Source organism: Amblyomma maculatum, chromosome 1 (assembly GCF_055883805.1).
Source record: "Amblyomma maculatum isolate TAMU_Amacu chromosome 1, ASM5588380v1, whole genome shotgun sequence".
Lineage (NCBI taxonomy): Eukaryota > Metazoa > Arthropoda > Arachnida > Ixodida > Ixodidae > Amblyomma > Amblyomma maculatum.
This window is the reverse complement of record NC_139344.1, coordinates 268,183,896-268,211,772: the sequence shown is the minus strand read 5'-3', so window position 1 is coordinate 268,211,772 and position 27,877 is coordinate 268,183,896. Positions and strand designations below refer to the sequence as shown.

Here is a 27,877-nt window from a genome sequence, read left to right as displayed (position 1 = left end):
CACACGGCCTCCTCTCTAATAATAGGCCGACTATTTAGTTTTGGTTTCGCTTTCTGCGACGGTGGCATTTTGGGAGACCATTGGAAGTACTAGACATTCCGCATGGTTTTTCCACTGTTCAAAGAATGAATGTCAAGGGATGAAGTCTTCTCTGCTATGCAGACTGCTTGTGAGGGGCCACTGCTATTACCGCATTGCACCGTGAAGGACGCCTTTCTATTTTTGAACTCCTTTGTTACTCCCAGCACTATCTGTGCAAAGCGTTGATATGAATGCAAAAAATAGTCATGAAAAAAGCAGGCAATCAATACTGAATCAATCTTTCATCAGATAAATTTACCATAATGCAAGTGGTTCTTGTCAGTTTTCTTAGGGCCATTCAATAGTTCAAGCTTTTTTCTGGTCCTGTGAAGTTCGAATGAACAAGCTTTTACTGTACCAAACTTGGGAGGAATTTCAAAATAGTTTGATATATAGATACATTTTTGGAAATAATCAGCGCACACAGGCAAGGACTAAGATCGGTGGACACATAAAATAGTGATGTAAAAATAATTTGTTCAATAAAATGTGTCAATGAATAAGGTTATCTGCAACCTAGAAGTAAAATTAGTGAGCATTTAACTCTGCCAAAACTGATTGAGGCTTGCGAAAGCACTGTTTGACATGGTTTGGCATGGTTTTGCTCAGCTTTTTAGCATTGAGAAAGTGGCACAGAGCTTGGAAAAGTGTCAAGTAATTTAGTTAATGTGGTTCTTGGGGAAAAGAAAGGCACAGTGCCTGTCTTGCTTCTCTGTGGGTACCGATGCTTAAATTAACAGGATACATTTGGAGGTACGCACATGTGTAATTGACTTGAATGGATGTTAAGGTGGAGTGAAATGATAAGACACCGCCTTGAACGCTACACAATATCACAGTTTTTATACAAAATCACCTGATACCTTCTGCTCATACTTTCTGCTTCTGCCACTGATAGGGCAAGTAAAGCGTACGCCTTGAAAGTGTGCTGCACTAACACCACGCATGCATGTTATGCAGTGACGTGGCAGCATGCGCGTCACTTGCCGGGTGTTGCCGGGACTAGCCTGCTTCGCATCGGAACCAAACCATAGCAGAGCCGTAGTTCTCCAGCGACGCTAATGAACCTTGAGCTTCCTAACTACCTCCAGGATGCTTGAGTCAGCGCGGCTGTGGTTCACTCTTACACGCTGATAAAAGGCATCTTTATGTAATACAACACTGCAGTGTGCTCATGTGCGTATGTAGAGATGCTTTTCTCATTTGCGCCACTTTTAGCATGCCCACATCGCTCTATTCTTGGACTACATAACGGTCAGCCATTTTATTTTTCTAGTTTTCCCTCTAGCTTCTTCAATAGTTTATCGCACTGATGGCAGTATAACTGCTCAGTTCCCCAAAAACAAGCAGGTTGCACATTTTAGCACAGAGAAATTTATGCAGGGGTCACCGGGTAAGCAACGTGTAGTATGAAATGAAAACCAACAGAATAAACAGAAAACAAATTCAGATGTATGTGTGTGCATAACCAAGTGCTCACAGGTCTGTTTGCATGAACAGCAATAATTTAAAGAAATATTTCGCTAGGTTGCTTGTGGAAGCAATCGCTTCATTGCAACCATGGCTTCAATTCTATGCGAAGTTCTGACAAGGACAGCTGCCCAAACAGTGGAGCTTCAATAACTCTGAGCTGGCGTATTCGTCCAAGTCTTTTCAGAAAAACTATGCTATAGGAGTGCTCTAAAGATTCCAGAAAGCATGGTACAATTTCCTGATGTCGCTAATCGTATTACCGCCTTTATTATGTTGGGGTTTCAGTGAAGTATCGGCGATACAGTACCGAGTATCTGTATCGAAACTCGATTTCGATTCTGTATCTTGTATCGGCATCGAAAATACAATTTTTCAGGGTATCGAGTATCGGTATCAAAGATACTTTTTTAAAGGATCTTGCCCAGCCCTGACATTTTTTTCCTAGTTTCTAGGAGACTGATGACACACACACAGGACGTAGCTAGGAACTGACAGCTAGGCATACGAAATATTTTTTTCTCTTATTAAGTGGGCTCATTTTTGAGAGACGCTGGGTACAGAATGAAAGAGCACTGAACAAGGGGGAGCCTTAGTTTGCAAGCCAACGTTTCGACAAGGGAACTTGTCTTCGTCTGGGATGGCGACAAGACTGAGGCTCCACCCCGTCAACCCTTGTTCAGTGCCTTTTCATACTGTGCAGCCATCTCCTTTCTCACATATTACACTGGGTATAGAAGGAATTCTATAATAAGAAAGGGCAAGTTCTTTTTGAATTTGATCAAAAACCTCACTTGTAGAAGACATTTTAAGTTGTAGAGTTTCTTCCCCTCTCTGCAGATGCAGTGCTATTGCTCACAAACTGCCTGTTCATGAACTAAAGTAAAGGCAAGCATGATCACTTCTGTGATATTTATTATGACTGAAATTAGCGTAGAACTGGCCACCTATATGCAAAACATCAACTAGAGCACATATATCAGTGCTACATGAAGAAAAACTTCCAAACTACAAGCAGGGATACGGGCGTGAGTGTGTGGGCAACTGCTCGCATCAAGAATGGCAGGAGCGCATAACGGACCACACAGCAGGGCTGCTTTCACAATCGAGAAGCTCGAAACACAAAAAAAAGAAAGATGGTGAGTCGGTGGTTTGCACGGCCTGAAAGTTATACCTTCAGATAAATGGAACTAAATCAATGCATTTCACTGTAAGCCCCGCTGCGGTGGGGCAGTGGTTAGTGCGCTCGACTGTTGTACCCAAGGATGTGGGATCAAATCCCAGCTGCTTTTTGATTGAGGCGGAAATCAAGGCACCCGTGTGCTCTGTGATGTCAGTGCCCATTAAAACCCAGATGGTCGAAATTTCCAGAGCCCTACTTTACAGCGTCTCTCACAGCCTGAGTTGCTTTTAATGTTGAGCTCTTAAACCAAACCAAGCATGTCGCTATAACCTCTGCCATGCCCCAAGGGTCTGTTGTTGGGCCTTTGTTGCTTTTATTTTTTTATAAATGACGTTGTGCAAGATATTGGATGCACAGTGAGATTATATGTGGGTGGCTGTGTTATTTACAGGAATGTAGCAGTTTTCAGAATGATTTAAACAAAATTTGATTGGTGCACTAAGTGGTCTTTGAACAGTGCTAAACATCAACTTGTGTCATTCACCTGTAAACATTCTCCTGTGAGGTCAGTCTATAATTTGCACCAACTGCTTTCTGAGGAGGTTACACATACAAATGTCTCGGGGTCTTATTTTTCAGAAAACTTAGCACTGAACAGACTTGTTGAATATTTAACCTTAAAGCCATCTAGAATACTAAATGCTAAACCTCGTTTTTAGACATCATTTGTTATAAAGCCGCTCCCTCCCCTCAAAAGTAAAACAACTGCTTTACATAACAATGTTCTACCAGTACTGTAGTACGTTTGCGCAGTATGGAACCCACGTAGCTCTATCTAATAGAAAAGCTGGGGTGCTTCCAAAATCATGCTGCCAGGTTAGTCCTGGTAATTATACCTTCTGTAGCAGTATTACACGGGGGTAAGAGCCCTGTGTTGCAGAAAGGCCTGTATCAGCGTTGTTCTCTGTTATTGTAGCGCAAAGATTAACGCCAGCATGCGTATACCTGCCAAGTTTTACGATTTTAGTGTAAAATGCTCGATTTTCAGTGCTTTCTTACGAGTATCGTAGTGCCCACTCTCATTTTACGATTTTTCTTGATTTGTGTGTTGACTAAACATAGGTAGCAGGGTTAGACCGAGTAGACATGCGAAAGTGTGAGCCCAGCTGGTTTTGTGCCGCATGCGCCGTCTCGTGGCGGGCTATGTACTTCACGGCGCAACTTATTTGTTTGCCACATCACTTGTCGGCTTCTCTACTCCACTCAGATCATGCCTGTTCAATAAAGTACGGAGACATCATCATCGCAATTGTTCACTTTTCGACTAGCCGAGGCTGTTAAGCTGTTGGTTAGGCCTAGTGTGTTTGCAGCATAGTTTCTGCTGGTGCAATTGTGAGACGTTTACAAGAAGTACTTTCAAGTGTTCATGCCCAAATATTCAACGGATTTTTTGTGCATACAAAAATATAGCAAAGGCGAAAGGTGCGCTTTCTACTCCTCCTGCCGCTTGATGTGAATATTGCGCATGCTGGTCGTCTGGAAATTCTGCTCCATCTCGGTACAAAGAAGAGTAAGGATTCGGCGAGTATCGTTGACACCAACGAGAAGAGTAATGGGTATTTTAATTCTGAAGTGGACCCAGCCACTATTCAAGCTGAGTGTCTCTTCACAGCTTTTCTGATCGAGTAGAAGTAACCATTCAGGAGTGCGTAGACGAGCAGGGCACGCTGTTGCCAGCCTTCAGCATTGAGCATACTTTCAAGTATGATAAGCTCTCAAAAGTTATGTTAAGCATTCTGACTCTCCCACGCAGTAACGCAGAGTGTGAAAGGGTGTTTTGCAAAGTCAAGAAGACGTGCACCAGGTTTTGCTCCTCCATGTCAAAAAAGAGCCTAGAACAACTGTTAACTGTCAAATGCAAGGAATCTGTTGCAGAAGGCAAAAGCAGTAACCTCCTCAGTACTTTCCAAACGTTTCACTTCAAATACGAATTTTTGAAGTTATGTTTACGTGACTTTTCGGAACTCTATTTTAGGCAGCTCTGTTTTCCATCCTTCAAAAGGTATTTTGAGTAATAAAAACATTTGAGTATTTTTCACCGAATCTTATCCTCTATAGTAGATTTAGCACTGTGGGGTTGGCAGGTCTGCATGCGGCATTCATAGAAGAACCCGCCATCTTACTGCTATGTCGCAGTACAGATGATTCCAAGTCGTATAAAAGGTGCGCTTAGTATATGCTTTGCCATACGACAGTATGCTAATGGACAGAAAGGAAATTCGTGGAATGAACAGGCAGTGTTAAAGGTGCTATTGCATCTATTCTTAAGCAAAGCTGGAGCGTCCCTCAAACATTAGTTGAAGAGAACCTTTGTTTGAAAACACTAGCACACCGCCAATTAGGTGCAAAATTGCAGCTTTTTTCTGAATTTACTCTGGTCTCACAAGAATGAACAAGAATTTTCGCCCCACTTCATATCTAAACAATGTGGTTACAAGCTGAACGTTCTTAAAACGCGCTATGAAACTGACGTCTGCCGTAAATAATGTTTCTGTATTCTTTTGCACAATAAAGTGTACGAATATTCGAAATATTTTATACGAATGGAATAGGTTTGTTATTCAATTCATATTTGAAAATATTTATTCGTAATTTTCAGATATTACAAAATTACTAATGCACTGAAAATTTCACCACACTGCGTGCTTCGCCACAGTGCAGTGACTGTGCAGTGACGCATCGTCAAAATGCAACCGGGCCATTTTGTGAGGGGACCCTTCCCGATAGTGCATGCAAAATGCACGAAGCAATTCACTTGACAAAACCAGGGGGGAAAAAACGTCGTTCTCACTTGGTTTTATCTTGAATACATACATCTATCATGCAGGTGCTCATCAGGTTAAATTGCTGTGATGCAAATGATTTTTGTGTTTCTTCTGTCCCATTCGATAATTCAAGGTTTCGGTAAATCAGACATTTTTTTCTGGCCCCTTGCAGGCAGAATTAAGGATAGTTCTCACTGTATTTCGCGGCGATATAACAGCTCTGCCCAAGAATCGTATAAAACTTGTTCTGGAGTTTTCACTAGGGTACTTAACTTGTTTGCAATTCTGGTTTAATATTATTTGCAAGTACCGTGCAAATCCTGGAATAAACAAGACAAAGACTGTTTGCAGTTTTTTTATTCTTTAGTCCCCCCCTCTTTGCTGATCAGATATTTGATTCGATATTCGAAGGCTTTTTTTTTTTTCTCGTGTTCAGTTTGTAAAAAAAAAAATTTCAATATTCACACACCCCCTACTTAAAAGGCATCTTGTCATGCAATTTCCCTCAGAAACGTGTGATATGTCTGGAGGAAAGTGGGTACTAATAGAAGCTCGCAAGGGAGATGTAGGCATGAGTGTGGGAAAGCATAGTGGTAGGGAGAGAGATGGTGCAGTGTGAGGAAGTTAAAAAGTCATGGTTGTATAGCCATAATCGAAACGTCAGACGAAGGCACAAATTGATAAAATGTGCAAGTGCAGATGATTCTCGCCAAATTTTGAGCATTGCATGACATAACATAATTGCTGCTTTTCTTTTTCCTGCGTGTACTTGCAGTCACAAGAGAGAGTCGCTGGAGAAAGATTTGATGTTGGGAAAGGTTGAGGGTCGCCGGAGAAGGGGTAGGCAGCGAACGCGATGGTTAGATGGCATCCTCGAGGCACTGCAGACTAAGTTATGTGATGTTAGGAAGATAGTGAGAGACCGGAAAGCGTGGCGTGACATGGTCAATAGGGTCACGAAGAGTCGGACACGACTGAACGACTGAACTGAACTGAACTGACTTGCAGTCATTCATGGAAAGTTGTAAGTGGATGTGAGATATTTACCTGCATTTGACAACTGGTGTATTTATGCAGCACGGGAGGCTGCCTTGTGGGAACTGGAGGAGCGGCACTTGCACGAAAAGCACCAGCTGGCAAAGAAGCAGCTCAAGGACGGCTTTTTCCTCCAGCGGCACCAGATGCTCATTCGACATGAGAAAGAGCTTGAGCAGGTCAAGCGGCTTAACCTCCGGCGGGAGGATGAGCTGCTGAAACGGCAGGCCTTGGAGCGCCGTCAGCTGCCCAAGCGCATCCGCTCAGAAATGAAGACACGCGAGCTGATGTTCAAGGAGAGCCTGCGCATCAGCCTGCATGGGGGCCCTGACTCTCCCGATGAAGACAAGGATCGACTGCGGAAGGTACATTTTTCAGTACCTTGCTTGTCGAAAGAGAATGCTGTGGCATACATTAAGCTTTTTCATTTGAGCGTCCTGGATGCAGAAAATGTTTTCTTTAAGTAACTGTGGCACCAGTTCAGATGGTACTGTTTGCAGGAAATTGCAAAATTCAGTGCTGTGGAAGCAAAGGGTTTCACAGCTCTAAATTGGCGTGACTTTTTTAAGTAGCGCTTCACCATGGTGGTGCAGTGGTTAGGGTGCTCGACTACAATGACCAAGAATGCGGGGATTGAATGCCGGCCCGCTTTTTGATAGAGGCGGAAAGCTAGGTGCCTGTGGGCTGTTTGATGTCAGTGCAAACCCTAGGTGGTCGAAATTTTCAGAGCCCTCCACTACGGTGTCTCATAGCTAGAGTCGCTTTGGTGCGTTAAAACCCCATAAACCAAACCAAACAATCGTAGCATGCTTAGCATTGAATTGGAGCAGTGTGCACGTTTGTCTTATATTGCCTGCGTGATGCTCGTTTGCACTTGTTGACATGCCATAAGGTCAGTGGAAAGTACCTACATGAGCCCCCCTCCTCCCATTGAAATGCTCAGACTTTGCTGTGGCAGCGAGGCTCAATGGTGCCATAAGATTATGCAGCAGCTGTGTTTACATTAAATGTGCTATGGTTTTTTTTATTCACGTTGGTGCTGTTTTAAGAGGCCTTGTTAGTAATCACAATTTTCTGGCGCCACCAGTTCCAGGAAGCAGAGAAGAAGCGGTACAAAGCTGAACACCAGCGTCAGGAACTCAAGCACAGACGTCAACTCGAAGAGCTGAAAGCAGCCGCTGATGCCACAATCAAAGAGCTGGAGCAACTGCAGGTGGGCTTGTCCAGAAAAGCTCATTTAGTGTACATGCCATGGCTTTCAGTTTCATGTTGGTGAAAGGGTTGCTAGGAAACTTGTTTGGCAAGGGAAGGAAAACATGGCTGAGGTTAGTGGAAAGTCAGGTGGGAAGATGAGATTAGATTTGCTGGGATAAAGTGACCATAGCTAGCACTGTCTAGGATTAGTTTAAAATGTGCAATTGGGGGAGGCTTTGTCCTGCAGTAGATGTAACTGGGCTGATGATGATCATGGCAGTGTCTTTAAAGAAGCATGCGTGAGAGACAATCCTACATACAGATCTATTAACAATATATATTGTAACATAGACAAAGGCAGTCAGTGGCACTGTGTGAAGAACGCTGAAGTGCCAACACAATGCAGCAAGACCTGAAGAACATGACTATTCCTCTGCTGGTGTATCACTCTGGAAACCCCGTAACAACACCACATTTTTTGCAGTGTAACTTGAAACGTTTATTATGTAAAAGCTTGCACCCACTAATAGAGGGTCGAAATGGTCGAAACATTTACTTTGCATGTGTTGTATTGTGTGCATTCAAAAAAAGCCCCCACCGCCTTCGTTTGAAGCAGGAGGCAGATTAGACATCAACTACATTGTGATTCCGCTAGAAAAGCAAACAAGATATGCACGTTGCCGTGAGAAATGTGACATAGGCAATGACAAATGTTTCAAGCTTTAATCACATGCAATAGGTGGTGCATTTATTTGCATAGTGACTTACTGTTGGACAGGTCAAAAGTTAGTGTTGGAAAGAGTGCGAATTTGAATTCTGAGGTGAAGTTAGCATTTAAAATATATATGTATATATTAGTTTTTAATTTCCTGTATATATAGGGCATTTCAAGGAATTCTAAGTAATTTTAAAAAATAAAGGATCCAAAATAGATAAAAAATTATTTGCAGGAACAAACTGTTTGCCGTGGTGGACAATATGCGGCAGAACTCCTCTAATTACCTGGATAATGAACTAAAAATGCTAATTATCTCTTTATTTATGGTAAGATTAAAGCTGTGAACAAGATCTTGATTGGGGGATATGCTTTAGTGTAGTAAATGCCAAATCCTGTGCTGTTATCTTGAGGCATTCATTTATTGAATACACACGGTTGGATTAAGGGGGGACACGGGTCTTTCGGACCAAAAAATTGCAAAAAAAAAATAATTCTTTAGAAAATGTGATTTTCGAAATCAATAGCTCTTTATGTACCTATCTGCTAAGTTTTTCATCTCTAGGATCGGTATTTTAGTCATAATGCCAATTTATATAATCGATGTCGCCGGAATTTGGGCCGAAAATGGCCCCCGAAACAACTATTTTCCGCGAGGCGTAGCTCCCATTTTATGCGCGGCAGCGTAGCCATTTTGGTCTCATTCGAAAGGGCCGCCTTTCGTCTTCAAATTGCCACCTCTTCTGTTTAAATTCGCCCATTGGTTGTATAAAAAAATAGCGAAAAAGAAAACGTAGCATTTTCAACCCCGTTGGTTTTCGAGTAGCATCTCCCCGGGGAGATGCTACTCGAAAACATTTTTTTCTTAATATTGATGCTAGGTGAATGAAAATTGCACCACTTATAGAGATTGATCTCCTCTTTCTAAATATGTTTTTAGTTTTAAAATAGCTTAATGTTTTCATATTCTAAATGCCATGCATAAGTGAAAAACAATGCATGTTTGTGCAGCTGTTGTACACAGCAGCAAGCATGGTAGGGCAGAGCCAACTAGTTCTTCTTGTCCCCAACACTCCACTGAGTGCAAATAAGCAACATAGCAACTTTCCCTTGGCATGCAATGTTTTGAGACAATTTTATATCTGGTGCCTTGTTTTTAGTGGCTAGCACCAGATAATTTTTTTAATTTGCATGCCCAAAAATACTGCTGATTGCATTTAAACCTAGATACTTGCATTCTACACATCCTAAAGATTATGCATGCCAAATTTGGTGTTGATTGAACTAAAATAACGACATAAAATATTGTGCACAAAACCCATATTCGGCCCAAAATTAGAATTCGAGAAAAATGCGATTTAAAGATACAAAAGCTGTTTATTGCTGTTGTAGCAGCACTATCTGCATGAAAATTGCACACAATGCAGGCCAGGGTATCATGATACAGTGCACAGTTTTAGAATTCACCAGCACCATATGTTGCTCCCACAGTGACATTGTGAGCAGCATTCTCAAGGCGTGCTTTCTTGGCTAGTTAGTGATGCTGAGACCTTGCTTCTGTCAGCCACTGCTTTGTAACCACAAGGTGCACATTTTTTGTTATGGCATTAAACTCATTATGGTGCACTTGTTTCGGCAAACCAAGAACCACACAAAATCGGGAAAGTTGATTGTATCCAGCACCAATAACGAGCGCCGCAACCCCTGCATTGACGTTCACGGCAAAAATCTCCCTCGGGCTGGCTGAAGGGCGTCGTCCACCGGAGCTGCACACCGCGCACGACTACGACACAACGGACGTGGCACACGCTACACTGCTGCAACGCAGCTCTAGAAACGACGAGAGTCCTTTTCACTCCTTGGCCAAATCGCGAACGGAAAGTTAGCACCGTCTGCGCTCCCGACATGCTGCTTGCTCGCCAGTGCGTTCGCGGCACCGATCTCGCTGATAAAGGCACTCGCCGTACTAGGTCTCCTCAACGCTCGAAGATCCTTATCTTCTTATCCAATGCACTGACGAAATCGTCTAAGCTGTCACTGAAACTTCAGTGCCCAGCCGGCTTCGAGCTGTCAAAAGTGTCGCCTCCGCCGAGGTTAGGCCTAGCTTCCGCGGACGTCTCCACTGCACGCCAATTCACTTTGCCGGTGACTTCCCTTGAACGCGTGGTTTGATTGGTACTTTCGACACCGAAAATCACGTTTCTTGGATTCTATCGCAGCGACGAGCACGAAGATGCATGAAATTTTGAAAACAAGCCGAGAGAAAACTAGCGGGCAAGCGTGACAGCGAGCTACGCGTCGCATGAAGAGCAGACGAGCCATGGCCGCTTCCCACACTGACAGCCAATGGCCAGTGAAAATGCTAGGTTTGGGCGGCGAAACTTTTTTTTTTTATTACTTGGTGGGGGTTTGTGAAGCGGCAAAGCCAGCTTTAGGGAGAAAAAACGTAGGCCTGCCGCCTTGCAAAATTTCAGTGGCGTGCGACGCCGCAATTTGACGCGTCACGCGCTTGAACATGGGTCGTATCTGCCCCTTCTTTAGCCACCTTGCGTGCTTTAACAGACTTTTTAAATGATTTCGCGACTGTTTTCGGCTCTGATTTTTTTATATATTAAAGAGGAAGGATCAGTGTTGCTGAAACAGTCAAAATCACAAAAGTGACTTTTTTACTGAAAATCGCCGTTTTTCGACCCGCGTCTCCCCTTAAACTCGCGGCAACGAAGCGGCAGTCGGATTGTTTACATACTGATGACTGCAGCGGGCCGGACAGTCCGCTTGACGAGGTGGAGTTCATGATCATCAGATCTGAACAGTTTGCCGAGATTGGCTTAGTGTAAAACATACAGCGGCAATATTCGCGTTGAAAAAGGTGAACGGGGATGAAAAATCTCCGTCAAACTTATTCTCCAATGCTTAAACTGCAGGACAAGTCTTCGTAGAGTTTGTCACTCATTTGCGCCGATCAGACCTCGTTAGTGAATGCACTTGCTTTCCGTGCAATGCAGAGCACTGGGCAGTAGCAAAAAGCTCCAAATTACACTTCTTTTCCGCAATGAATGTTCCTCACTGCGGTCTTGATGCGAGGACGTGGCAAAGCAGCGTACGTTAAAAAAAAATAATAATAAACATGTTGCTGCCTGCATGCGGCTGAGAGCAATTAAAATAAGAAATAATTGCTCAATCAAAAAACTGCTTGCAACATTGGGTTCCTTATTCTTTCTAGTGTCCAGCAATATGTTCATCTCAAGTTTTTCTTCAGTGGTCATTTTTTTAATTGTTCTTGTAAGAATTAGATTAATTGGTGTAATTATCTCGAGAAATAATTGGATCACAAAAGAAATAATTGCAGTTTTCGAATCTGTACAAACCCACCAAGTTGCATCAATTTTGATTGGTAAATAAGGAAAATAGTTTTAAAACCGGTGTCCCCCCTTAAAAAAGCAGCAGAAAAATGCGAACAGGGCATAACACTGCCGCAGGACCCCGAGCAGTCTCGCAATGCGTCTGAGGACGGGGCGAAGCGAAGGGTGACTGTTCACAGTTGGTGTGAACTGAACAATGAGGCATTGTGCTGTTAGAATGTGACGGGGGGATCAGTCAACTGACAGGTTCTCACGACTACCGACCACCAACATGACGTCCACCAAGAATCTGCGTTGCATTGCGTCTCAAAGCTAACGCAAGGGTTGAGGCCAGCCCAAGCACACTGCTTGGTTTGAGAACACAGGGCCCTTCTCGCTCGCTTAACTTTCCTCTGCTTATCATTGGGCTGATCCATGCACAGGCATTGGCACTTACGCCGTGGCTGCTGCAGCAGACTACACAACGGGCAATGTGTCGCAACTTCTGGAACTCGCGTGGCCAAGGTTTTCCTCTTCCCTGGTTGTAACATCACAGCACAGCTGACAAACCAAATCCGAAATCGGTCAATATGAATAATACATAACAAATTATTGACTGCACATATAGTCGAACCGCATTATAGTGAAGTAGTACGGGGCGCAAAAATTTGTTCATTATATCTGATATTCATTATAAAATTGCACGCCCAAATTCCTGTAAATAAGTTTGCTAATAAAACGAAAGAAAATGCGCACTAATATGGACAACACAAAAGTTGCGGAAATGCACAATTTTTTAAATTAAAAGCTTGGTGTAAGCATGAAATCTCATTTTTGCTCCGTGTCAGAGAGCAAAAATGAATACTAAGGAGGGATGTTGCCTCCGGGCACAATTAGCGTGATGGAGCCAATGGAATCGGGGAGTGTAGCGCGCGCACTGGTCGGCCACAGTGGCAGAGGCACGGTAAGGGCTCGAGTCCAGCCATGGCTGTTCACGACTTCCGAGATCACCGCGCGCAGAGGAGCGATCTGGCACCTAGCACCAAACTAGTACCATGGACCTTTGGTGCTAGTTTTTGTCGCCGCCGCCAAATGATGCAGTACGCAAAGGCATGGGTGATTTAAACACACTATGGCGGCGGCGCTCGTGCCCGGCCATGGTCGTTCATGACCTCCGAGATCACCGGGGGTGTGATCTCGGAGGCCATAAGCTGTTGGTGGTAGTTTTTGTTGCCACCGCTAAATGACTCAGTACGCGAACGCGTGGGCGATTTAAACACACTTCTGCGGCGGCCGATTGGATTAATTAAAAAATTTCGTTTCTTGATGGTTTTTTTTTCCCAGATCCTTTACGCATTTTTTCCCGTTTTAATGCAAAAAAAAAATTGCTTCATTATAACTGATCTAGCTTCAGATTTTGAAATTTTCTTTCGTTATACAGAAAGAACTCCCATAGAAATAAACCATAGACCAACCAAACATTGATTTTAGTTCATTTTATCCGATAATTTGCGATATCCGTATTCGTTATAGCGAGGTTCGACTGTATATGAATTCCAGAGGGAGTACCAAGCATCCCAGTGCAATGCACATTTGACAAAAAGAAAGACTTATGAACAATTGGACACAAGAAATACTGTGAAACCTTGTTATAATGAACGGTTAAAAATTCGGAAAATAGTTAGCTAATAGTTAGCTAATCCATAATTCGTAAAATTATATTTCGTAGAAAATACATGCAAGAGCAGTAAAAATCAATCAGAGAAGGCACAGCAACTTGGAGGGTGCTTACTTGGGTCACGTCCATTTATTTACGCGCAAAGAACTGCGTTATTGCGTCCTGCTTTTTTGTGTTGATCGCGTTTCGTATTGCACCCTGTTCCACAGTTTGCAAACACTCAACAAGGACAAACCCACTGCAGTGGCGGCGCAGTAAATCCAATACAGCAAACGCTTCTTGTGAAATCGGAATGTTCTCATCGTCTGCATGGTCATCCTGAGCTTCGTCTGCAGGATGTTCAGAGACTTCTGCAGCGATTTCGGCATCCGTCAGTGCAGCCGTGGTCGCTGCGATGTCATCGCCACCTACAAAAACTACAGTCATTGTTGCGGGCATGTCACCAACAAGACGCGAGAAATCGTTCCAGGCCTCATCGAGCTCGCGGAGCTCTGCTTCTGCTTCGTCGGGATCGTCACCACAGTCACTTGCTGCACGGGCCTCTGCTGGAGCAAAACCTGCATGCCGAAAGCAGTTGGCAATCATTTCGCCTTTCACACTGTCCCATGCCGCTTTCAGCATCTGGATTGCTCCCAGCAAGTCGATCTTCAAGTCCTGCTTCATACGAAGCTTCACTAGAAAGGTGTCAATCAGCTTCCTCTTGTAAACTGCCTTGAAGGCCCTGATGACTCCCTGATCTAAAGGCTACAGCTTGGCTGTAGAGTTAGGCGGAAGTGAACTTCAGTGTTATTGAGTGTGACATCTGTGTTGTGTGCAATACAGTTATCAACGAGGACGCACACTTTGCGACCCTGCGCACAAGCTCGCAGCCCCAAGCATGCAGCCAGTTTGTGAAAAGTTCACGCGTCATCCAACATTTCTTGTTGGAAGCATACTCTACGGGGAGTATGCGGCCCCCTTTCTTTCATCTCGGGGTTTTAAAATTCCCGATGATGAAGGGTCGCAGCTTCACAGTGCCGTCCATGTTGGCGGCAAGCAAAACAGTGATCCGGGCCTTTCCTTGCTTCCCGCCATGGCACGGCTTTCCACGCGCGTCAAGGGTATGCCTGGGTAGCATCTGCCAAAATAGGCCCGTTTCGTCCGCATTAAAGATGTCCTTTGGCTGATATTTTGCAAGGATTTGTGGCCACTCCTCTTCCAACCACTTTCTGATGCTCTCGCAGTTAACCGTCTCACTTTCGCCAGAGATGGTTTTGCCTACGATGTCATAGCGTGCCTTGAACCTTTGCAACCATCCGGAGCTGGCGACGGAAGTTTTCGGCATCGAGGATACAGTCTTTCGCTTTTTGTTGAAGCATCGGTTCCGACACCGGTATGTTTCGAGCTCTGACATCCAAAAATCATTTGTAGAGCGCCTTTTCCACGTCGCTGAACGCAGGGGGCCGAAGACACTGTGCACTTGTCCGCGTGGTCTCTTGTGCTTGTGCCTTGATGATAGCTTGGTTCTTCAGAATGGTACTCAAAGTGCTCCTTAGAATGCCAAATAAGTTCGCAAGCACGCACTTCTTTTCGCCGTTCTCCACACGTGTATTTATCTCAAGCTTGGTCTTTAACGTCAGTGCTGCTCTTTTTTTCGCGTTCATCGCCATCACAGCATTGCGCACACCCGCGCACCACACTCAACACGACCGCCAACGTAGCCTCCACAGAACGCTATGACGGCCACGCCGCTGCTAACACTAAAACGCAAAAGGGCAAAAGCAACATTCGATCGCGCCGCTGCTGAAGCGGCGCTGTCAGCGATTGTGAGATGCGAACGATGCGAACCATTTGGCTATCAACTCTGAGTGCCGACGTAGCATCTGTGGCGCTGTCAGCACCTGCAAGGTAGTCATGAACGTTTGCTGCGCTGCACAACACACCTGTAGTGCAACGAAGCCTGCCTCCTGCTTTTAAAGTGAGGTCGTGCTTGGCGTCGCGAAGTTCGTTATATTTGTTTTATGCCGAACCGTGTTCATTATAGGAAGTTACAAATACATGTGTTTGACAAAACTATATCGGAGGAGTTCGATATACCGTATTTACTCTCATAATTTGCGCACTTTTTTTTCATAAATTAAGGCTTCAAAAAGGGGGTGCGCAAATTACGCAAAAATTTCGCAAACATATCTTAAAAACTCGCCTGCAAAAAGGATATAACGCTCAATATATGTCTAAAAAAGTGAGGCATCATATACAAGCAAAACAATTTCCTTTAGCAAAACACATACTTTGTCTAGTCGGAGTCGTTGCTGGAAAAACTGGATTCCGAGCCATGGCTGACATTGTCGCGGCCGTCGTCACCATCGTCACTGGCATCCCAAATAGCGTCATCCTCGGTTTCGTCAAGTGCATTTGACAATCCAGTTTTTTTGAAGCTGTGCTTCACAATTTTGGGAGAGACACTGTCCCACGCTGCCAGTATTCATTCGCAGACCATCTCCAAAGGAGGCCTCTTCATTCTTCCAGTGGGAGTGAGACCGTGTTCTCCACTGGCCATCCACTCGACATACAACTTCCGCACGTTGTCTTTAAACGGCTTGTTAATGGAGACATCCAACGGCTGCAGGACTGATGTTAGGTCGCCTGGGATGACAATCAGGTTGGTCTTCATCTCCTTCAACTTCTGTTTGACTCTGTCGACGAGATGGCCCTTGAAGCTATCAAGAACCAACATAGATGGCAGTCACAAAAGAGCGCCTGGTCGCTTCCCCTACGCAGTGTCCAGCCAGTCAAGCATTAGTGCCTCATTTATCCACCCTCTTTCGTGGACATGAACATGGATGCGTCCTTTAACTTTCAATTTCGACATTGTCTTCCACTTAATAATGACGAAGGGTGGTAGTTTGCGACCGTCAGCGTTCACTGTCAGCATTACAGTGCACCGTTGCTTTTCGCTGCCAGTTGTTTTTATGGCAACAGACGAAACTCCCTTTTCGCTTACCATGATGTTGGGTGTCATGTCGAATGTCAGCAGCGTCTCGTCAGTGTTCCTGATCTGCGACATAATGAAACCTTCTTTCCTGCGCAGAGCTATCATGAAACGGTGAAATGCCACCACTTTCTCTTCGTAGTCTAAGGGCAAATGCTGGCAGAGAGTTGTCCTCCGTCTCAGAGACAGGTGGTGGCATCTCATAAAACCCCCTGCTTGCTTTGAACGTCGCAGCTGGGATCCCTTCCTGGCATACAATTTTCCTTGCCTGGAACTGCAGCATCTCGCACGACACTGCGATCCCGGAGGACCAACATTAAGCCTGTACTGTTTGGCAGCGGCACAATTTCCATTTTCTTCGGCAAGTTCAATCACCTGGAGTTTAAGGGGAGACGCGGGTCTTAAAATCGCGAAAAATGGTCAAAAATGGCAATTTTTAAAAATTGCTGTTTTGAAGTCTTCAAAGTCCCGACTATGCCTCTACGAAATATTATAGCTCAATTCCTACTCAAAGTATTAAAAAAACGGCAATTTAGAAACGTCGGTGAGCCGAAATTGAACGCCAAACGCGAAAATTTGCACCATTTTCAAGCCGCCGTAGCTCCGCGCGGCGCGAACCGATAGGCGCCATCTTGGTCTCGTTTGAAAGCTCGTTTCCCGCTCTCTCTCCTGGCGTCTCTCAACACGCTGTAGGTGTTCGCACAGCGGAGCTTTCGGCATCCGTCCGCAAGGGGTGAATCGTCGCGAAACAGCCGCTGATTGGGTAAAGCGCGCGCTCTCCGAAGCGCAGCCCTCTGATTGGCCCTGACGCATGCCTCACCTCCCGCGACCGCGTTGCCGACTCTTCGTCGTCTGCTTTTGCCCGCTGGCGCGTGATTTTTTGCGCTCCTCTTTGTTTCCTAGCATTTCTCGTTCTGCATTTTTTCTCATCGTTCCTGTAAATATTTTGACTATTAACTCGCTCCTCTTAGCTTCGAAGTTATTGTTTTCGTGTGTATTTGCCTGCCTGGTGTCTGTTCCATGTGTCTCGATGGCACGGGACGCGCGCTTGAAAGCAAGCACGCGAAAAGCAGTCGGCAAAAGGAGACGCGCGTGGAATAAGAAGAGTGCCACATCGAGAACTACAGCTTCGGTGTTGCCGCAAGCTGCAGGGCCGTCGGCGGATGCGGCTGGATTGAACTCGTCGACCACAGTTTTGCCGATGGACGCGGCTGGACCGACATCGTCGATGTCAGCTTCGTTGATGGACGCCGCTGCTGGACCGTGCCGATCGGCGTCAACTTCGGTGTTACCGCAAGCGTCTGCGGTTCCAGTGGATGCGCCTGGACTTAGCCCGTCGAAAATATCGACTTTTGATGCTCTGCGAGTCGCTTCAAATTCTGTGTCGTCGGAAGCGGCCCAGCCGGCTGAGCTAAGCCTAACGACAACTTCGGCGTTTCCGCACGTCGCTTCAGCGCCGACGGACGTGGCTAAACCGAGCTCGCGTGTTCAACGTTTGGACACAGTGTTTTTTACGGAGGCGGAGTGCGCGGGACGCGAAAAATGTGCAGATAACGCCAAGACATCATTGGCGAAGAAGTCCGCGACTTCCCGCAAGTTCGAGCTGATGAACGTCAGCACAGTAAGTGTAGACGACGATCGCGGCACTGAGTATATAATTGTTGATATGAGCATACTGAAGAAGCTGTTTGCATCCACAAGCTGCAGCAAGTGTGGGATGGTCAGTGTTCAACTCGCGAAATGCAGCGGAAGAGAGTATGGCTTAGCTGTGAAGTTAGTGCTCACATGTTCGAATTGCAATTTCGCCGAGCGGCACTTTTCGTCGCCACGAGTGCCCGGGAAATCTAGCATCACACCCTTTGAAGTAAATCTGCGGGCGATGAAAGGCATACAAAGTATAGGGAAGGGAGTGACTGCTCTAGCGGATTTTTGTGCAACAATGAACCTCTCCCACCGAGGACTTCACCACAAAACTTTCAGGGGGCACATGAACACCATGGTGAAAGCTTGCCAGGCAGTTGCTACTGCTACAGAAGCAGCAAGTGTCAAAGTGGTGAAGGACTTGTACAAAGACTTCCTGAACCCAACAGGAAATGTAGACGTGATATTTGATGGCACATGGAAAACGCGTGGCCACAATTCAAATATTGCAGTTGGCTGCATTATAGAACTGTACACTGGCCTTGTACTGGACCATGTTGTGCTTTCGAGGTACTGTCGTGGGTGCCAAGGGGCACCTTATCCCAGTGATGATGGTTACGGTGACTGGGCTGTGAATCACAAGTGTATGAAGAACATTGACTGCAATGCCGGACGAATGGAGACTGAAGCAGCTATGATTTTATTCAATAGGTCCTTGGAAAAAAATGGGTTGCGGTACACAACCATACTTTCGGATGGTGATAGCCGCACATTTCATGCATTGACCCAGGAAGGCGTGTATGGATATATATCCATCGAAAAGAAGGACTGTCTCAACCATGTCCACAAGCGGATGGGGATGGCTCTTCACAACTTGGTTGAGAAAAAGAAGGCACAAGGGCAATCTCTTGGTGGAAAGGGCAACCTTACCCAAGAAAAGATAAAAAAGATCAATTACTATGGGTATGCCTTGCGGAGCCATAGCCACGACGTCGCAGGCATGAAAAAGGCAGTGCAAGCTACGCTGTTGCACCTGACCTCAACAGATGAAGCCCCAGATCACAGTTGCTGTCCTCAAGGAGTTGATTCATGGTGTGCCTTCAATCGTGCTTTGACAAACCAGGTGGAGCCTCCACCACACAAAAACCCTCTGCCAGGCCATGTTCGCACTGCGCTTGAGCCAGTTTTTGCCAGTCTGGGCGACGAGGCCCTTTTGAAGCGCTGCAAAGATGGCATGACACAGAATGCTATCGAGTGCCTGCACTCTGTTATCTGGAGCCAATGCTCTAAAAACACGCATGACTCTTTGCTGGCTGTTCAAAGGGCTGTTGCAGAAGCAGTTTCTCGCTTCAATCAAGGGATGGCAGCAACCAGCAGAGCTGTTGCAGAGCAGCTTGGTTATAGCCCTGGCAGGTGCCTCATTCGTAGGAGCCTTGAAAAAGATAAACAGAGGCTGTGCAGGTCTGATAAGGGTCACACCGATAGTGAAAAGGTGAAGAAGATGGCCAAGAGGCACAGGCCTGACAAAACCCAAGACTACTGCCCAGGACTTATGTGAATGATTTAAGATTCAGAGACTGTAGCAAGTGACTTTCTGAGCATCTTTTTTTTGTCAAGTGCCAATGCCATACATAGATTTTCACAGCCATTACATGAACAGATTTATGTAAATTTGGTGTCATTTTGTTCACCAATAACTGGGCTGCATGCTAAAGCATTAAATCTTTCCATGTGATTGGAAAACAAAAGTGGCACAGTGAGTAAAACTTTGAATGCAGTTTTCTCAGCTTTGTTTATTTGGTAAATAGCCTTGCCTTACGGAACTTTTCATAATGTTTGCATGCACGGATTTTATTGAACTTGGTATCATGTTTTTCAGTAAAATCTCAGCTACATCCTAAAGCTTTCCGTTTTCGATAAAGTCTGATAGACTAGCAATTAGATCAGATGTAAACTAATTACTCCCACATTGTCTTTTTTCTCCCAACTTTGTTATTCATTCATTACCTATATAATGACTTCTTAAAAATTTCCTTAGCTTTAGGATGTGCAGTAGGCTCTTGGAAATGACAGCATATTTTTAAAACCAGTTTTTTTAATTAAGAAATTGCCGTAATGGCCCGTAAGAAAAGACACTATGTGCAGTACATTATCTTGCCATATTTTCATGTCTAGATGAGGTATTTCAAATCTAAATACATATTTGGAATCACCATTCAAAGATATATCACCATGGCAATTTTCAGCAAGATAGGTTAAGAAATAAAAAAAAAAAGTTTTTAAGACCCTCATCCCCCTTAAATTCTGCCGGATAGTTGTGGTAGCCCATGGCAACCGAACAACCATACGTCAAAGCACAAAGCCAAGCCACCAACAACAAAGAGATGGACACGCTAGACGCACAACAAGCACTACTGCACCGCGGCTTCGCTTTGGCTGTGATTGCTTTGGCTTGGCCTTGGCAGTGCGCCGTATTGATGCGGTGGTCTGCTTGTGCGTTCCCGCATGCATGCTGCCATTCTCGCGCAATGAGGGGCACAAAATATGCGGTTGAAAGTTATTTTTTTTATAAATCCGTGTAATAAGTTACGGGTGCGCAAATTACGCGAGGGTGCAAACTATACGAGTAAATACGGTATTCAATAATTCATTATTTGCGTGTTCGTTATATTGAGGTTTAACTGTAGGTGCCTCCTCCTGTTTAACCTAATATAGATGGCGCACTTGTTTTCCTAGTGGATTGCTGTCAAACAGCTCAAAAGTCAATCTTCAGGAAAATTGTTCTATCAATAAGAAGGATGAATCTGAATTCTGAAGTGAAGTAAGCATTTTATAACAAAACATGTGCGTTCTCGTCCCATGCAGAGTGGCGTACCTCTGATCTACCAACCCTGCAACATCTCCAACCCCTCCCTTCGTCTCACCGCGCCCCTGCCCTGTCGTGAACAATACACACCACATGACAGGCACAAAGACCTGCCTGCCTTCTTCCCATTCTAGCCTAGCCTTTGCTGCAGAGCCACAGAAAGCTGCCTGCAAGTATAGCTGCAGTTTACGTGCCAGGAACACTGACCTTCTTGAGTTAAAATTGAATTAAAAAACTTGATTCAGTATACTACTGTTATCCATGGGTCATGCAGGTCCTTGATAACCCTTGAGTATGAAAATTGTTTTCAAGGACCTTGAGAGTTCTGTAATTTGTGTCCCTTAAAAAGCCATGAATTTCTGGTATGTTGAAGGAAGTAGCCGTTAAAGAGCTACAGTGAACCGGAGTGCCTTAGTTCGAACCTGACTACAGCAGCGACGTTTTGATGGAGGCCAAACGCATTGCGTCCCTGTGCTATGTGATTTCAATTGATGTTAAAGTTCCCCAGGTGGTCGAAATTGTTCCACAGCCCTCCACTATGGCACCTCTTTCGGTTTTTCTTCTTCACTCCTACCTTCCTCCTTTCCCTTGTGCTATTTAGGTGTCCACTAAGAAGTGTGACAGATACTGTGGCTTTCCTTTTCTATAAACCAATTTACCTGTATTTTTACATGCTATATTTTATTTATTTCTTTATTTACACAAAGCTACTGATGTTATGGATAATTGCAGAGGCACTTTGGGAGCAGGGCATTTAATCTGTTGTGCCACAGTGACTTAGTCAACTTCCGAGCAGCTCTGCACTGAAAATGAATACATAAATCTGTATGTATTCATACGTCTATGTATGAAATGTTCGTACCCAGTGATTTTTGGTAGGGCTGTGGAATATTCTAAATTTTGTATACGAATTGAATATGTTTGTTATTTGTTTGAAAATGCATCAAAACTGTTCGAATTCACTGCTTTCCTCGCACTGCACGTTGCACTGCAATGCTTGACCTCGTGTACTTGCAGTACCGGGAAGGCTCTCCTCACACACGAGGTCCCTGTTCACAAAACTGGCTGTCGCTTTTGGGGGGTGCTTCACTGCAATGCCTGACCACATGGACTGTGCAGTGAAGCATCACCAAATCGCGTTTCATTTAGAGTCATTTTATTGTCTTTCGCATTGAGGTACGAGGAGAGGCGGGGCTAAAATTATATGAATGCCTGGCGAAGGTTCCATCGTGTTCGGAATCGACAGCAAATACAGAAGACAACACAACTAACACATTCAAAATTAAATAACACATTACACAAAAAATTACAGGATTGCACTTAGCTTCACTTAAGAGCTTAATGGCAAAAGCCTTTCCTCCTCTTTCTATCCTTCCTCTTCTGTCTTGTTTGTTGGTGTACTTGTTATAATCTCATTTTTTTCTTTGTTTTCTTTGGCTTCGTCATCGGCAACATTGGCGTCTCCTCCTCAACATGCGAGAGTGAGGGCCTAACTATCCTAAAGTGGAAATTATGCCAATTTCAGAACCTATTGCGACGTCTCGCGGACACATCTTGTGGAATCTCACGAATGTGAGGTTTTTACCATGAGCCTAGAAATTCTTTCACTTTAAAATATGAACTAAGGTACACAATCTACGGAAACAGTATGCAAGTATGCATCTATACCAAGCATAAGTCTTATACACCATAGACAAATACTACTGAAATTTGAAACGTAAACACTTAGAATATAAAAAGCAGTTACCAAACCTGTGCTAAAAATGAATAAAACAAAAAAATGGATGTACAATTGACAGTTCACAGAGGAAGAATAAAGTGGAGGAGAGGAAGCACAAAGACAAATAAACAAACTTCACAAGAAAATGAATGGTGTACTCCAACGACAACAATTGCATCAGATCGAAAAATATGACTAACCATGGAAGCAAATGTTTGCACTCAGCAATGTTTCTTTGACCTGTTTCTTGAATGCCTGCTTAAAGCAGACATAGTTAACAATCTCTGCAGTTAGTCTACTGTAGTTAATGTAACCACTTAACGTGCTACCAATGCTGTTGGGCACTACGTATTGATATCTTTTTCTTCTACTGGTAGTTAATGTAGCACCACTTAACGTGCTACCAATGCTATCGGGCACTACGTATTCATATATTTTCTTCTACTGTAGTTAATGTAACACCACTTAATGTGCTACCAATGCTGTCGGGCACTATGTATTGATATCTTTTCTTCTACTGTAGTTAATGTAGCACCACTTAACGTGCTACCAATGCTATCGGGCACTAGGTATTCATATCTTTTCTTCTACTGGTAGTTAATGTAGCACCACTTAACGTGCTACCAATGCTATCGGGCACTAGATATTCATATCTTTTCTTCTACTGTAGTTAATGTAGCACCACTTAACGTGCTACCAATGCTGTCGGGCACTACGTATTGATATCTTTTCTTCTACTGGTAGTTAATGTAGCACCACTTAACGTGCTACCAATGCTGCTGGCACTAGGTATTCATATCGTTTCTTCTACTGTAGTTAATGTAGCACCACTTAACGTGCTACCAATGCTATCGGGCACTAGGTATTCATATCTTTTCTTCTTCTTCTTCTAGAATGAGAAACGCAAGATGCTCATGGAGCATGAGACCCAAAAGCTGAAGCAACTGGATGAAGAACATGGCACTGAGCTCCGTGAGTGGAAGGCCAACTTGAAACCACGAAAGCAGGTGAGGAAACGATTGCCAAGGTGACAAGCTAGGGAAGGCCATTTTATTCTGTGTCCATTGCTAGCTTCTCGTCACAATTCTGCAGTACTAGTTTAAATATGTTTTACATGTTTTGGTACTACCTTCCATCAGAACCCTTACATAATAAAGCCACAGCATCGCCAATTAAATGGCGGCAACATGCATGTCCACAAGCCTTGGCTCCTGTGGGAAATGGCACATTGCCCAGCAAGAAACCTGACATACATGGTATGCTGCTTTCAAAATAGGTCTGCACATTGTTTGAAGCTGAAAACGTTTGGAATGGAGAGAGGTCAGCCATGGGGCACGAGCAAGAAACCAATGAAGCTCTGTAAACTCGCTTGTTGCTGTTCTTCACTATGTGGCTGAAAAGCCTGCTGGGAGTGCAAGAATGCCGCACACAGTAGAACTTCGATTATAAATAAGACTTTCTGAGGACTGTGCGAAACCATTGTATAATCCGGGCATCATCTAATTCTTGTCGCTCACCTGCAGTGTGAATCACTGCGGCCTGCCGGGTTAGAGTAGGTCACTAACTCTGTCGCTTGCCCTAATGTGCTCCCCCAATGAAGCTGCAGTGGAAAGTGCTTTCGAACCAGCCACCGCTGATGATAAAAACATTTATCCTTGTTACTAGCAGCGTAATAATTTCAGTTATTTATGGAGTAAAATTATTTCCATAATGCCTTCATCAGCAAAAAAGCAGGCTGGATGAGAGACGCCATGCTCTGATCTATGGCTGCAGGTTGCACGCACGAAATCAGACCCATCGGCGGAAGGGCCAACACACAGGCCTACATATGCTCGTGGGTTGATGTGACACCTGCCAATAAAGTGCTCCATCATCATCATCTCGTTCCGGACAGTTCTTAATGGTGGTCGTACAAAGTGGGGCATGCATAATTTTGCATCATATAATCGAGGCTTTTAGTGCATTATTCTAGTGGGGGGCTTTGCTAGGCCTGCACCAATTCACAAAATTCTCATATTCGCATGAACAGGGGAACATGCAATCAGGGCTCCAGTGTACTATATGCACAGGGCAGCGTCACACGTCCAGAAAACTGCATAAAGTTCATTTAGTGGGGTGTTTGTAGCAGTTGGATCTTGTGATCTGTCACCATCCTGAACTCACCGCATCACTATTATTGGAACTTGATTACTACCATATCTCCTTGCTGTGGCGTCTGGGCATTTGTGTTTCTGTGTAAGCATTATTGCCTAGGGATGGATTGCCTTTGTGTATGTGCATGTGTGTTTGTGTGTGTGAGAGAGAGAGGTGATGATGTGGTCTTCCTGTGCAGTCGAAACTCGTATAGATTTTGTTTGCCTTGTCTATTCAGTTTCAGAGTGATTAGAACAGAGTTGGTCATTAACTGCTTATGGAGAACTTATAGCTATGCTTGCGGAAGGAAATACTACCATCATTGAAAAAAGTAACAGTAGTTAGATGGAGGAAGTGTTTGACAAAAGCAGAAATGGAAATTGATTTCTCATACATTGATTGTCATGTTATCACTGGGTTGTTGCTCGAGATGAGGAGTTGTGAAACTTGGTTCCACAGGCTGCTTTTGTGGGTTCTACGAGCACCCTCAATAGACTGCCCTCTCCCACTTTCCTCCCACTTCTTGCAGGTGCATGCAGGCCAGACACTGCCTGGTCTGTTAAAAGTTATTTAGACCATTAGTTGGTCGTCTTACCCTAGCTTGCCCTCGGTTTCGTGCCATCCACGGCACAGATCTCTGCGACATGCCACTAACAGCGTGGCTTGGTTATGTTTTGACGGCAGCACTAGCAATACTAGCTTGCCCAGATAGCTCGGCAGAGTCCCAAAATGCTACTCTGCCATCGCACGCGTATTTAGAATGCTGGCGAGGAGTTGTGGAGGGCGCATGATGCATAAGGCGATGCTTATTGGGTTTACATGCGCTTGTGCACATGACAACTGAAGGTATGGGCTTTGCCGCCGAGTTAGGCAAGCCAAAACAAAAGTGTGCGCAACTCATGGTGTTTGCTACATATTCTGTTTTATGGTGACTTACTTGATGGTCTTGACTTGAAGGCATACTGTAATTGGACATTTTGAATTGCAGAAACTAGAGGAAGACTTTGCACGCCAATGTGAGGAGCAGGAGCGATTTTATGGCACTAGTACGTTCCTCAATGACTATGCCAACATGGATCGGGAGCAGATGACACTGCAGGGGCCTCCACGGACTTTAGACTCGTCATACCATCAGAGCTACTGATTTTGTGACATTGGTTGGCAGTAGTTTTTTATTTTATTTTTTTCGTATGTTTAGCTTCTGAAGCAAGGTGTGTTGGTAACATGTTGCTTGCTTTTATGGCACATTGCCTGAGGGCATTCATTCTCTGGGAACCTTCCAAGGACTAGTATTAGTCTAGTTGCATACAGGAGAAATGCTCTGTACCATCATAGTCAAGAACAGGTGGCAGAATGCCAGGAGGGCTCTTTTAACACTGTGGGCACATTGCAGTGTGTGCATCTCTGTTTAGCCGGTTATACGTGGTAGTGAGGCATGCGCATTACTAAGAATTATTAGATATGCCACCCCTGTATGAATTCCTTTTTTTTTTTTTTGTTATTATTATTATTGCCTTTAAGGTACATAGCTCAATACAGCTTGAGGGTATTTGATGCTGTTTCCATCACAGTTGCGCACAGCTTCATACTGTACATTGTGCCAGTCTTATCCTTCTCTCTCTCTCTCTTTTTTTTTTCTTTTTTTTTTTTTTACCCCCCAGTAAAAATGCACAACTCTCTAGTGCACATGGTCTCTCACATGGTTTCATTGAGCAGATGCTATATGACAGCGCTTTATGGTGCAACGGCTCAAAAGTGCCTCGCTCTATGAAACTGCTATCTCCAGAAGTTTTTTATATATATATATATATATAATAATTATTATTATTAATTATTGTGTACTTTAACTAGATGTTCTCTGAAGGTTGAGACACTGCCTTCCTCATGTTTCAAGGCCTGTGAGACGTTCTCCACAAGCTTTTACTTGTTACGTTGTACTAAGATGTGACTTACATTGGACAAATGGCAGTGTGCTTGAACTGTGGAGAATAAATCTGCAGTGTTTTATTGACAGTGGACACATGTACATTACAGCGTGTCAAGATGTCTATTTGTGCCTACTTTGGTAACACTGATGTTGCCATCTGCAGTCATTGTTCCTGTAACTACATAATGGGTGACATGGTACTGTCACATTATCTATGTTTTCCAGTGTTGTTCAAAGTATAGCTTTTTTTGTTTTAGTGTTGCTGTGTACAGAACACAGACATGTCTGTTGTGTGTCAGTGAAGCAGTGAAAATGTATAAGTGTTCCTGTGGGCTGGCAGAACCAGTGCTATCTATGCAGGCAACCACAAGTACAGGGCTTCTACCACTTGTCTTTTAGGCCAGCACAACTATGAGCAGTGATAAGATAAAAGACCAAAATGGCCTAGCCTTCCAGCTGTGCAATTTCAGACTGTTGGTGAAGTGCACTTTGTGTTACCTTGGTATGGTTGTCTGTGTGATAAAACTGTAAAAGGAAATGAATGTGGCCTCTCTTATTTTAAACCTGTAGGATTCAGTGTTCACCAGTATAAGCGGTTAGCATGCCATACCCAATTTACATTGGTGCCATCTCAGCATGCTGTAAGGATGTCTTCGCAGCACTTGTGTGCTTAGGAAACAGTTCGGCTGCCTGCAGAGATTTTCTTTTGTTCATGCCAGTTGTCAAGGTCACATGTCCAAAAGTGCTTTGTTGAAACTGGCGTAATTAACAGTTCCAACATACTGTACATAGTTTGGTATGCTTCTTCGTAGAGACTAATAATTTTCATACCATTTTGAGAAAGAGCCTGGTATACTTTTAGTACACAATATTTTCCGAAGCTTGCTGAGCATAATAAAGCTTTGACATGTTTTGAGTGCTTGGTCATCATTTAATATTGGTGCATGCACATTTGTCTCTTCAATGCTGTTCTGACCAATACACCATCAAGAAGGGTCTATTCTATTCTAGAACAAGAAAAGATATGAATTCACTGGGAGCAGACCAGATTGTAGTAAGATCATATTTAAAATGAACATGTTGCCTTGTTACCATCACCACACTGCAACCTCTGATAGTGTGAGGTGAATTGTGGACTCTGTGTGCAGTCCCAGACT

General features: G+C 44.2%; 1 protein-coding gene across 2 annotated transcripts in view; it reads left to right on the top strand.

The window, feature by feature from the left end:
* Positions 1-27,636, top strand: part of Slik (Sterile20-like kinase) — a 79,265-nt gene extending 51,629 nt beyond the window's left edge. For both annotated transcript variants that reach the window (XM_084591220.1, XM_084591218.1), the window contains exons 18-21: positions 6,577-6,899; positions 7,622-7,747; positions 23,554-23,667; positions 25,782-27,636. In XM_084591220.1, the coding sequence (XP_084447346.1) occupies positions 6,577-6,899; positions 7,622-7,747; positions 23,554-23,667; positions 25,782-25,937 (719 nt within the window). In that variant the 3' untranslated portion in view covers positions 25,938-27,636. The remainder of the gene's footprint in view (positions 1-6,576; positions 6,900-7,621; positions 7,748-23,553; positions 23,668-25,781) is intronic.
* The last annotated feature ends 241 nt before the right edge of the window (positions 27,637-27,877 follow it).